This window comes from Trachurus japonicus, chromosome 16, assembly GCF_045865225.1.
Source record: "Trachurus japonicus isolate A0001 chromosome 16, Traja_1.0".
In the NCBI taxonomy this organism is placed as follows: Eukaryota; Metazoa; Chordata; class Actinopteri; order Carangiformes; family Carangidae; genus Trachurus; species Trachurus japonicus.
The window spans coordinates 35,440,122-35,451,820 of NC_140922.1; the positions used below are offsets into that span (position 1 = coordinate 35,440,122).

The 11,699-nt window shown below is 43.6% G+C and overlaps 1 protein-coding gene across 1 annotated transcript; it reads right to left on the reverse strand.

The window, feature by feature from the left end:
* Nucleotides 1-1,808: 1,808 nt before the first annotated feature.
* On the reverse strand, nucleotides 1,809-10,617 carry LOC146972803 (uncharacterized). Its single transcript, XM_085803256.1, has 6 exons — nucleotides 10,138-10,617; nucleotides 3,259-3,369; nucleotides 3,116-3,219; nucleotides 2,914-3,028; nucleotides 2,480-2,660; nucleotides 1,809-2,303 (listed from the first exon to the last, which is right to left on the reverse strand). Exons 1-5 carry the CDS (start codon nucleotides 10,615-10,617, stop codon nucleotides 2,481-2,483), a joined length of 990 nt encoding a protein of 329 aa, XP_085659382.1. The 3' UTR covers nucleotides 1,809-2,303; nucleotide 2,480.
* Nucleotides 10,618-11,699: the final 1,082 nt, after the last annotated feature.

The window sequence follows — 11,699 nt, forward strand, 5'->3', positions numbered from 1 at the left end:
ATTCACACAACAAATAACCACCCGGTTACATAGAGAAGGATTTGAGAGCACTCACCGATCCTCCAATAACGTGAGCCAGTGTTTAATCCAACCTTCACCACAATAAGAGGAGGTCACAATGAAGTTTCTTCTACTTGCAGCAGATATTCTTTTGCTGACAACCCTCTGGTTCACACCTTCAACCTTCTCCATAAAGTTCATCTTTAGTTTAATATTCCCAACACCTAAATCATGATTAGAACCCAAACTGTGAAGGGACACATGAGTATAAAGAGGTTTGAGTTTGTTAGCACGGCTCACAAGTGTTGTGCAATAAAACTATTTTAATAAACAGCTTGTGTTCAAAGTGCAGTGATTAAACACAGGACCAGTCATGTTGGAATCACCACACCACCCTCATAATGAAAGTCTTTGAAAGAATAGTTAAAGAAGCACTCCTGACTGCAGTCCAAGCAGACTTAGACCCACTTCAATTCGCCTACAGGTCGGGCAGAGGGGTGGATGATGCCATTAGCACTTTACTAAATATGGTCCTGACACATGTGGAAGGAGCTAAATCATTAGCATGATTACTATTTATTGATTTCTCTTCAGCCTTCAACTGCATTCAGCCTCATATTTTAGCTCAACGACTGGCAAATCATAATATTGACCATGGTCTTTTATGTTGGCTGATAGACTTTTTTAACAAATAGGTCACAGCGTGTGAAGGTAAATGGTGTTTTATCAAATGCTCTTTTATCATCCACTGGATCACCACAGGGCTGCGTTTTATCACCACTTTTATTTGTTCTTTATAAACGCTTGTCAGAGTCGTCATGCAGGGCATCACATAATTAAGTTTGCTGATGATTCTGTTATCCTGTCACTGGTGAAACATGTCAGCCCTGATCATGGCCCTGTGGTGGCTGACTTTTTAGAGTGGTGTGAGTCCTCGTTTTTAACTATCAATGTGGCTAAGACCAAAGAAATGACTATAGATTTTGGGAAGAATCCTGTAGTCAGTCGCCCCACCTGTGGTTTTAAATAACCAGGTAGTGGAAGTTGTCAACCAGTACAAATATCTGGGCATTCTGGTTGACAATAAGATTACTTTTGAGCCTCAAGTGGACGCAGTGTGCAAGAAAGTACATCAGCGTATGTATTTTTATCATAAACTTCGTAATTTTAATGTGGACAACACTTTTATGCAAATGTTTTATTCTTGTTTTATCGAGTCTGTGCTCACATTCACTTTTATTTGCTGGTACGGCTCAATCAGCATCAAGAACAAAAATCGACTGCAAGGACTCACAAAAATTTGCAGCAAGATTGCAGGCTTGAGTCTACACCACCTAGATGAACTGTACAACATTAGGACCTTGAAGAAAGTCTGTGCTGAGCCACCCACTCTTCAAGGAGTTCACTCTGCTCCCCTCTGGCAGAAGACACGTTGTCCCAAGGTGCAGGACAAATAGGCTAAAAAACTCCTTTGTTCCTGTTGCCACTGGACTCCTAAACTACTTCATGAAGTGATTGTTGTACCTTCCTGCACTATTATCCGTTGTTGTTGTCTTGTTTGTTGCTGTTTTTATGGTCTGTTGAGCTGTTTTTCTTTTTTGTTTGTTTGTTTGTTGGTTTGCTGCTTGCTGCAAAACAAATTGCCCCCAGGGGATAATAAAGATTTCTTTGACTTTGACACTTTTTTTTAATTACCAGTTTCCTTAATCATACATTTGCACACATACATATCTTCATATTGAATATGGAACATTATCCGATGATCATGTTGTGGTACTACTGCAATAAAAACACACACCCACAAACCCACAAACCAACAAATCACAAACGTCGATTCTTCTGTCAAACACAGTTTATGTTTAAGCTCATATTAACCTTGTTATAAAGTTAATAAAAATCATAAGTACAAACTAATTTGTCCTTAGATCTATACTTTTACAAACACATCAAACTACTATATATTACCAACCTACTACACCTGTTAACATCCCTCTGTCCTCTGGAAACGTTACCAACATCTGTCTGACCCAGTCTCAACCACCACCACATTTATTTATTATTTTATTTCTTCCTCCACCGAGAATAGAATAAAATAGAATAGAATAGAATAGAATAGAATAGAATAGAATAGAATAGAATAGAATAGAATAGAATGAACCTTATTCCGATTAAATAAACCATGATAGATGAAGATGAAGCAGAACTGAAGCTGTGTCATCTTGAGTTTCTGTTGAGTCACATGGTTTGATGAAGATGCTGAGTCACCAGTCAGTCACTGGGTTTGGGTTCAGTCTTAACTGGAGCTGCAACAAAGAGAAAACATCACAGGTCTTTATATGAAGGAGCATGTAAAGGTCCAGTCAGCTCCTCTGTCGCACATGTGGATGGAGAACCAGGAACATGGTTCAACAACAGCTGAGTGAGAAGTTAGTGAGCTCAGGTTTTAATATCTTACAGTTGATATATTTTATTTTAATACCTCATGGAGTCTCCTGCAGGGAGCGCTCCTTCTCCAGGGGTCCACGATGGTCAGGCCACAGCTTCTGGACGATTTCTTTAGCCTCTGGATATTCCTGATGACCATGTCTACTGATTGAAGGAACTCCTTCATCGCAGAACTTGAGAGTTTCTCTCAGTTTTTTATCTTCAAATGTCAGCACCTAAAAATAAAAATAGTTGAAGTATTTTTGATATGACCTATCTTATGTGTACACTATTGTCTTACTTCCACTCTTTGTCTGTTCCCTCCTCTCCACCTGATTCTGATATCAGAATAAAATGGTAGGTAAATAAACAAAAGTCTAAATGTTGTCATATTAGGAGCAGATTGTGACAAGAAGATGGTTACCAGGACAACTGAGGGACATGTCTCCACAGTATAAGGGACTGGAGTGTTAGGAGACATGTTATTACCTGTCCCTTCTTCATGCGCAGAGCGATGGCGACCTGATCCCAGACGTACAACCCAAACCCAGAAAACGGCCTGGCCTCCATTTGTCTTTTCTTAGGTCTCTGGACCAACTCATAACTGATAGAGAGCAAACAAAGATGTTTTTGTCCAATGCTCAACATTAACGAGAAAGAGAGAGAGAGAGAGAGTGTCAGTTTGTCTTACCTGTGTTTATCACACATGGCCTGAGACCTCCAGATGAACTGTCCGTCTTTGTAACAGCAGACGGCCTCTGGGTCTTCAGTAGGCAGAGGACATTTTTTTTTCTTCTTCTTCTGAACATCTTTGTCAACATCTTTGTCAAAAACATTGTCAGCATCTTTGTCATCTGGACTGTGGACCAGCACCACATACATCACTTCCTTTTTGTACAGGACGGTCTCGTACACCCTCATGACAGGTGGAGCTCCAGAGCAGAACTGGAGACAGCAGAGTTTTAGTGGACCACTCACAGCTTGATCTGTAATAATTGGTCTTATGGTTAATGCAGGGACATCCATATTTAAAGGTACATTGTGTAGGAATCCCTCCCATCTAGTGGTGTGGTTGTATATCACAAGCAACTCATCATATTCTCTGTGCTGCGTTCACGAGGAATCGGGCAGACGGACGACAGCCGCTGCACGTAACGGCATAAACAAGCCTCTATGTAAACAAGTGGTCCGTCAGCACGAGGCAAAACAATATACGTGACAATATGTTGTCATGGCGGTGTGGTATTGTTTTACCGTCTTTCTCTGGACTTCTGTGACTAAAATGACATCTGGTTTGTTAGCGATGGCCGTCTGCCCGACTGCAGGTGAATGCAGCATCAGTGTGACCATACCAAGGGGGCAGTTGTGGGTCTGAGAAGTGAAGTCACTTCCGCGTTCAAAAAACTGCAATCCCCTCTTCTTCCTCTGGGGGCTGGTGTCAGAAGGGAGCATTCCCCATAGACCCCCATGTTAAAATCACCCACTTTACATCCTCAGTAAACATGTTAAAAGCCTGGTGTCAGAACGTCTTTTGGTCTCAATCGATAGTTTCTACCCCCGCACACACTCTGAGGGGGTTTAACTCTACCGTTTTACTGTTATTAGGTTAAAACTCTGGCCAATTAGGGCGCAGAAACGTTGAGTGACAGGTCCGGAGCAGTCCGGAGACAGCTGCTTCAAGGCCAGTGGGCGGGTTCTCGGCCGGCCAATCCAACATGGCGCTGTTCAGGCCGCCATATTGGAGTCACAAAAACGACTCCCCAAAACCAATGGGTGACGTCACGGATGCTACATCCATTCTTTTTACAGTCTATGGCAGTGGTTCCCAAACTTTTTTGTCTTGCGTACCCCCTGAGCCGTTTTGCCATACCACAAGTACCCCCTCCCTCTACGTGTTGATGATTCTCCAAAAGTGGTCATAATGTAACACAACTGATGAAGAAACGAAAATCATTTCAATTTCTCTCTTCAATTTGTACAAAGACATTTTACACTATTCTCCTACAATTTAGTTGTTTCTGGCTGTTTTGGTATATGACATCATATTCAATACAGCAGCAGTGCCTCTCAGCTTATTATTGCTCCATTATTTTATTTTTTATTATAATCAAAAGGACTTATAACAGATGTTTTTTTGTTTTTTTTATTAAATGAAAAGCTAACTAAGAGTTGTGCAATTCCAGCGGGCGGGGCTCCCCCCTCCCCCCTCCCTCCTCTCTCACAACACACACGTGCACGCAGACAGCGGAGAAAAAGAGAGGAGACGAGAGAGGAGTGTTGCCGTTAATATCGTCGTTTTAAATTCTTACGGCTAAATTCACCCTACGTGCGTCTAGTTCTGTGTAACTCTGTTACTCACTCAGGTCCAAACCCTCTGGACGCTGCCTGCTCTGCTCTGCTCTGCTCTGCCTGTCGAGTGCGCGCGTCGGGCGCTGTGGGGGCGCGCTGTTAATATCGATACTTTTAGAAATCAGTCATGTATCCAGATGCGCCATTTTGCATCGATACTTTTGACAACTATACAAAACTATGCTACAGGTTGTTGTCTTCTGGGGGGAACTAGTTGTGGCACACGTACCATTTCAGTAATGGGCTTCTGAAGTGACTCGGAATATCAACTTATCATCTTGGTAATAAATTAATTAATGTTTCTACGTACCCCTGCAATGTGCTCACGTACCCCTAGGGGTACGCGTACCACACTTTGGGAACCACTGTTCTAAATGAACCAAAATCATCCTTGAATCCTGATTCGTTTTAACAACAATCAATGTTGTTAAAACAAATGGTTACACCCCTACAAAAAAATAATTAATTATTTGACTTTTTTCAGTTGTCTACTTCTCCAGCATATTTTCGCCTAGCCGGGTACTCTGCACTGCTGTTCGGTCCATAGGCCGAAACGACAGTGAGAGACCTATCCCCGACCCGAAGGCGCAGGGAAGCGACCCTCTCGTTCAGTGGGGAGAACTCCAACACATGGCGGCTGAGCTGGGGAGCTATGAGCAAGCCCACACCAGCTCGCCGCCTCTCACCATGGGCAACTCCAGAGTGGAACAGAGTCCAACCTCTCTCAAGGAGTTGGTTCCAGAGCCCAGGCTGTGCGTGGAGGTGAGCCCGACTATCTCTAGCCGGTACCTCTCAACCTCCCGCACGAGCTCAGACTCTTTCCCCCCAGCGAGGTGACATTCCATGTCCCTAAAGCCAGAGTCGTTGTCCGGGGATTGGGTCGCCGGGGCCCCCGCCCACGGCTGCCACCCAGAACACAACGCACCGACCCCTCATGGTCCTTCCTGCGGGTGGTGGGCCTACTGGAAGGCCGGCCCACGTCGCTCCTTCGGGCTGGGCCCGGCCGGGTCCCATGGGCAGAGACCCGGCCACCAGGCGCTCGCCTGCGAGCCCCGACCCCAGGCCTGGCTCCAGGGTGGGGCCCCGGTGACGCTGATCCGGGCGACGTGAACGTCCTTGATATCGTTCCACTCATAAGGGGTTTTGGAACTGCTCTTAGGCTACGTTCACACCGCAGTTGCAAGTGGCCTGAATCTGATTTTTTCGCTCATATGTGACCCATATCTGATTTGCTTTTGACAGTGTGAACAGCACAAGTCGCATTGAATCTGACTTTTTCAAATCAGATTCAGGCCACTTTTAAATGTGGTACTGAATCGGATACGGATTTTTTTGAATGCGACCGCAATCTGAACAGCCAGGTCGCATTTAATGCGACTTTGACGTCATTCTGACCCGCGCTGCACTGTTTTGTAAATGAATGACAAATAAAGTTGATTGAAAAACAAAAAATGTGCCACAGGCGCTTGTTGGGAGAGTCAGGGGATGAGACCAGGATGAGACACACACTTATCAATGACCGATTTGATACGGGATTACCTCAAATAATAGCCGGTATTCATTTGTTTACACAAACAAATAAAGGCCGGCCCTAAATAGAAGCCGGGTCAAAAAAAAAAAAAAAACTCTGTCGCCTGGAAAAAACTGACAACATATGATCAGAAACTATTTCAGCTTTGTGGACTGTCTGCATGTGAAGACTGACTGGAGTGAAGCTGGCCTCATCCTCTGCTTCAGAGAGGGACAAGTTGCACTGTTGGACCAGCGAGGACAGTAGGTGAGGAAGAGGAAGATGAACTAATGAACAATGAGCTTGGTTGCTAATGAAAATAAACTGGGGGATTTAGAAATAAAGGCTGTTGGCCGTAGCGTCACACTGAGCTGTCAGATGATGAGCCAGGCAGGCAGACTGCATCACATCAAAAGTCGGTGAGTTTAAATTCAGACTCTTTTTTTGCTGTGAGTATACGGAGGCTGATGGAGTGCGGGAGGGGTGGCGGGTTCGAATCCGACGTGATTTTTTTTTTTTTTTAACATAAGCCATTAAGTCCTACAATACCGGTTGCCGTTGCCATGGTTGCTTCCATAAACACCGTTGTGGCGTGATGTTACTGCGCATGCGGGTCACTTCAGGAGCTTGAGCTGTTCACACAGCGATCCATAGACAGGCCACATTTAAAGACGTAATGTGAACAAGCCAAACAAAAAATCGGATTTGAGCAATAGATCGGAATTGAGCATTAAGACCTGCGGTCTGAACGTAGCCTTAGTCTGACCCGTCACCTAGGACCTGTTTGCCTTGGGAGACCCTACCAGGGGCATTAAGCCCCTGACAACATAGCTCCCAGGATCATTCAGGTGCTCAAACCCCTCCACCACGGTAAGGTGGCGGTTCAAGGAGGGCTCAATCACTGTCCAATTACCATAATCATTTTTGGAGAAATTTTGAGATAATGTTTGTGTATTGTATAGAATGTTTTGGCTAAAGTGGGTGACAAGTTGCATGAAACTTTTCCAAAATATTTACTGTAGAAACACCAAAATCATATCAAAACCTTCAGGGAGTCTTTTTGACGCTCACAGTGACACGGCCACACCCTGCCTGCTTTAACAACACGTTCTCACTCCCAGTGCGTCAACAGCCTGACGAACGGTCACTCCCTCCTCGTCACATGCCTGACTCATTAGGTGCCCGTTTTTCGTCAGGTTTTGACGCGCTCGGCTTTCAGTTGATTCCAATGCAGTTCCCTTCGCGGCGATATGTGACGCTCAGAGCAAGTGATCCAGGCTGCGGCACGGAAAGACGCTGTGAGCAGAGGAAAACTTTTTTTTACTTTTCCTTAAAGCTTTATTGAACCTGATGCTGCTGTGTCTGACGTAGCTTTCGGCAAGGACGTCCTTTCGGTTATTTATTTATTTATTTATTTAGTGATCATGGTGTTTGGTGCAGAATAATCAATCAATAAATAAATAAATTAGGTCGGAAACTACGTCAGACCAGGGGGGGGGGGGTTGTGGATTCTACAGGTGAAGACCACTTCCGCGTTCAAAAAGCTGCTCTGTTTAATCAATATTCTGAAGAAAGATCTGATTATTAGCCACAACGCTGTAACCATCCAAGGAAGACTGTGTAACAATATTATGTGCTTCTGCTGCGTCCAAAAGCCCTGTGTAATATCAACTTTATTTTAAGAAAACACGCTTTGTTTCCAATGTCATGTCACAGAGAAGCACTACATTACCCATAATCCTCATATTTATCAGCGACGTGTCTGATTGGTTGAGCTTGCTGTTACCAGCAAATGAAAAAATAAAACAAACTGAGCTTATATTATTTTCTTAGTAACTAAAAGGTCTTAACATCTTTTTTGTTTTCAACATTGAATAAAGAAACGGTGCTATATTGTTAAAATTCAACAATAAAGTGCATAAAAGTTGGCTTGACTTCTTTCTTTTTTTTCTTTTTTCTCATAATTTTCACCAGCATCTTTCTGGTCCACATCACATCACATTTATTGTAATTTTTAATTCAATGAGTGACATTTTATTTTTTATCTGAAAAACATTATTATGAATTCAAGGGTCAGAGGTCGACTGATTAGTGTTAAATTTAACCTTTTTGACCCTGTTTCCTTGAATAAATCACTAAGACTTTGATGCGGGAAGCTGAGATTTTGATTTGATTTTGTTCAGAGCACTAGGGACAAAGTTTCTGTAGAATTTCAGACCTGTCGGACGTCCAGAAGGGTCACAGCTGACTGTCCAGGCTCGTTTCTCGGCCTTCAAAGCCTAGATTTAGAAGCCTTTTGTCTAATAACGTCTACATCCTTGGGGTTATAAGGCTGAAAGTTTCATGTATTTGTCCGGGGCCTAAGCCCATCCACCATGTGCAATTTCAAACCCGTGCGACCTTCACAAGTGTCAAAGGTCGCTGATCTGTGACCTTTTTGACCCCGTTTCCTTGAATAAAACACCAAGACTTTGATGCGGGAAGCTGAAATTTTAAAATGTGGTCCAGAATGTCTAGTAGATTGTGTGTGCAAAAGATTCAGAGCTCTGTGACATTCAGAAGGGTCACAAATAGCCAAAAAGCAATGCTCCTTTCTCTGACCTCATATTAAAGGAGAAATGCAATTCTTTAATAGCTTCCAGATGCTTTGGCCTATCAGGCTGAATTTTTAGCTAAAGGAGCTGGTGTACGATCAGGAAGTAGGGGAGCTGTGCATAAAGCCAATTGGTAAGTGTCAAAGGTCACAGGGGTCAAACATCAAAGTGAATCCAGCCATTCCTGCTTTTTCTCAACAAAACATACACGCTTTAAGTTATCATCATGAAATATAAATATGTTGTATATCAGAGAGTCCTCTATCAGAATATTTTGGTCCCGTTGCTCTAGGGGCCCCGGGGGGCCCTGGGGGGCCACTTGGCTTTCCCATGCTCCCACAGAGTTGGGTCTCGGGGTGATGGATAAGGGCCTCACCATGAGTCCACAGGCCAAGTTTCAAGTGATTTGGTCGGTTTCTATGGAAACGGCGGCCTCAAGGATACAGAGGAATGCGGCTGTTTGAAGCCCCGCCTCTCGAAAAGTAATGGCTCAATCAGGACCAAACACACATCTACGCGTTCGTCTTGGGCCCCCGAACCATATATTAAAAAATTAGAACTGTACGACTTTTGGAAATGTGTTTTGTCTATTTCGGCTTTTCTGACTAAGAGGGTCTCTCAAGCTTTAAGTCTGACAGACTCTGAGTCTAAAAAGCTGAAATAGACAAAACACATTTCCAAATGTCGTACAGTTCTGATTTTGTAATACATGGTTCGGGGACCTGACGTAGCTTCCGACAAGGACGTAATTTATTTATTTATTGATTGATTATTCTGCACCAACACTATAATCACTAAATAAATAACCGAAAGGACGTCCTTGCCGAAAGCTACGTCAGACACAGCAGCATCAGGTTCAATAAAGCTTTAAGGAAAAGTAAAAAAAAAAAAAAAAAAAAAGAAGTTATCCTCTGTTCACAGTGTCTTTCCGTGCCACAGCCGGCTCGGCTGGATCACTTGCGTCACATATCGCCGCGAAGGGGACTGCATTGGAATCCACTGAAAGCCGAGCGCGTCAAAACCTGACGAAAAACGGACACCTAATGAGTCGATGAGGACGATGAGGGACAGTGACCGTTCGTCAGGCTGTTGACGCACTGGGAGTGAGAACGTGTTGGCTTTAAATATAGCCTACAAATCCCGCTGTGAATAAAACTGCAAACTAACTTTGTTATTGGATGAAAACATGATTTGATCAAACCTTTTAAACAGGCATGGAGTTTCTGTCCAGATCTGTCAACAGCTGGACTGAGGTGTTACCTGCTGGCTGTAGGCCTTCAGCACCTCCTCCACAGGGAAGGTGAAGCGGTACGAACCCAGTCTGGAGGTCTCCATGAAGGCTGGGGAGCTGGCGAACTTCCCCAGGAAGCTGCGCTGGTTCTGGGCCTGGGCCTGGGTCCGGTCTGGGTAGGTCTTCTCCAGGAGCCTCCTCTCAGCTGATGTTACGTCCTCAGGCTTCACAGCCAGACTCCACCACTGTAGGAAGTCTGTGCCCCCATGTCTGCCCTGGTCATGGAAGCCTCCATCTTTCTTTATTCCTCTTAACCCAACAGCATCAGTGTCATGTTTCAGATGAGACACATGAAACTCTGGTTGAGGGAAGTCTGGGATGTTTGGTTTGGAGAGGTAATCGTTAGAAATCTCTCCAGCTCTAACACTATCTTTTAAAGCGTCCAGCTTCAAGTGTTTACCACTCCAAAAAACCTCACAAATGTTTCTTGTCTTGTTTAGCCGATTCATGTTCAGATAAGGTCAGGTCAGACTATAAATATTTGAAAAATAACTATTAAAAAGAGAAGTATTAAGTTCTCACTGTTCTGTCGCCTCTCACCTCGGATAACTGCAGCATTATCGAAAGTAAATATAAACCACACCCACCACATGATGTCATTACTGTTACTGTAATAATCATGCAGGTACCGCCATTGCCTACGTGTCCTCATCCGATAGCTGATTCTCAGCCAATGGCTGCCTACCGCCACTGCCTACGTGTCCTCATCCACTAGCTGATTCTCAGCCAATGGCTGCCTAAATTGTATTTGAATACTATGTAAATTACTTCAACTTCTTCTTCTCTGGAAGAATTGTTGCCGCAGACAGAGGGAAGTTGCAAATGGGAACTTCAGTAGAAACAGAAGAAGACCGCACACCAGCAATTGCTCCCGTGACAATTTATTGTCACACACAAGAAGTAACGTTTCGGGCTCAGCCCGAAACCTTACACAAAAAAATATATACACAAAAAAGTTCCCTGCTTCAATTAATACATCTTTATAATACATCAATTTTAAGGGGTCTGGGGTGGCCACCTGGCCAACAGAATGTAGTTTAAAGTACACAAGGCCAGCGTGCATCTGCCACCAAAGCTACTTCCTTTTGTTTGGTTTGCTGCTGATCATCTGACATCCACCACACACACGTCCACACATCTATACTTTGTAGAAACTACAGATTCTCCTATTGTACAAATTTCATGTGTAGCTGTGTGTTTCCTCCCTTTCTTGTTGTCTGCCTTGGGTCAGACAGTTACACCTCTATGGGGAAATGGATATGAACCGAATGTCAGTTTGATCAGAGATGTATTTTATTGGCTGGACTATATTATATTATACTATACTATACTATAATAACTCCAGCTCCAGCATACTTTCAACGAGAGACATTTAAACTTGTTGCTGTATTATTCCATGTTTCGACAGTTACTATAGTTTGATCAACCACTAGCTGGGTTTACATGGAGCCAAATAACCCAGTTCAAATCTGTTTAGATGTTCAAACTGAATAAACACCTCAATCAGAATAAACAGGGGCGGCTATATTTT

Excerpts from the sequence above, each read along its gene's own strand:
- LOC146972803 (XM_085803256.1), bottom strand. The coding sequence starts at position 10,617 with ATGAATCGGCTAAACAAGACAAGAAACATTTGTGAGGTTTTTTGGAGT. Across the intron at positions 3,220-3,258 it reads ATGACAAAGATGCTGACAAT|AAGAAAAAAAAATGTCCTCT; the intron begins GTTTTTGACAAA and ends GTTCAGAAGAAG. Across the intron at positions 2,661-2,913 it reads TGCGCATGAAGAAGGGACAG|GTGCTGACATTTGAAGATAA; the intron begins GTAATAACATGT and ends TTTTATTTTTAG.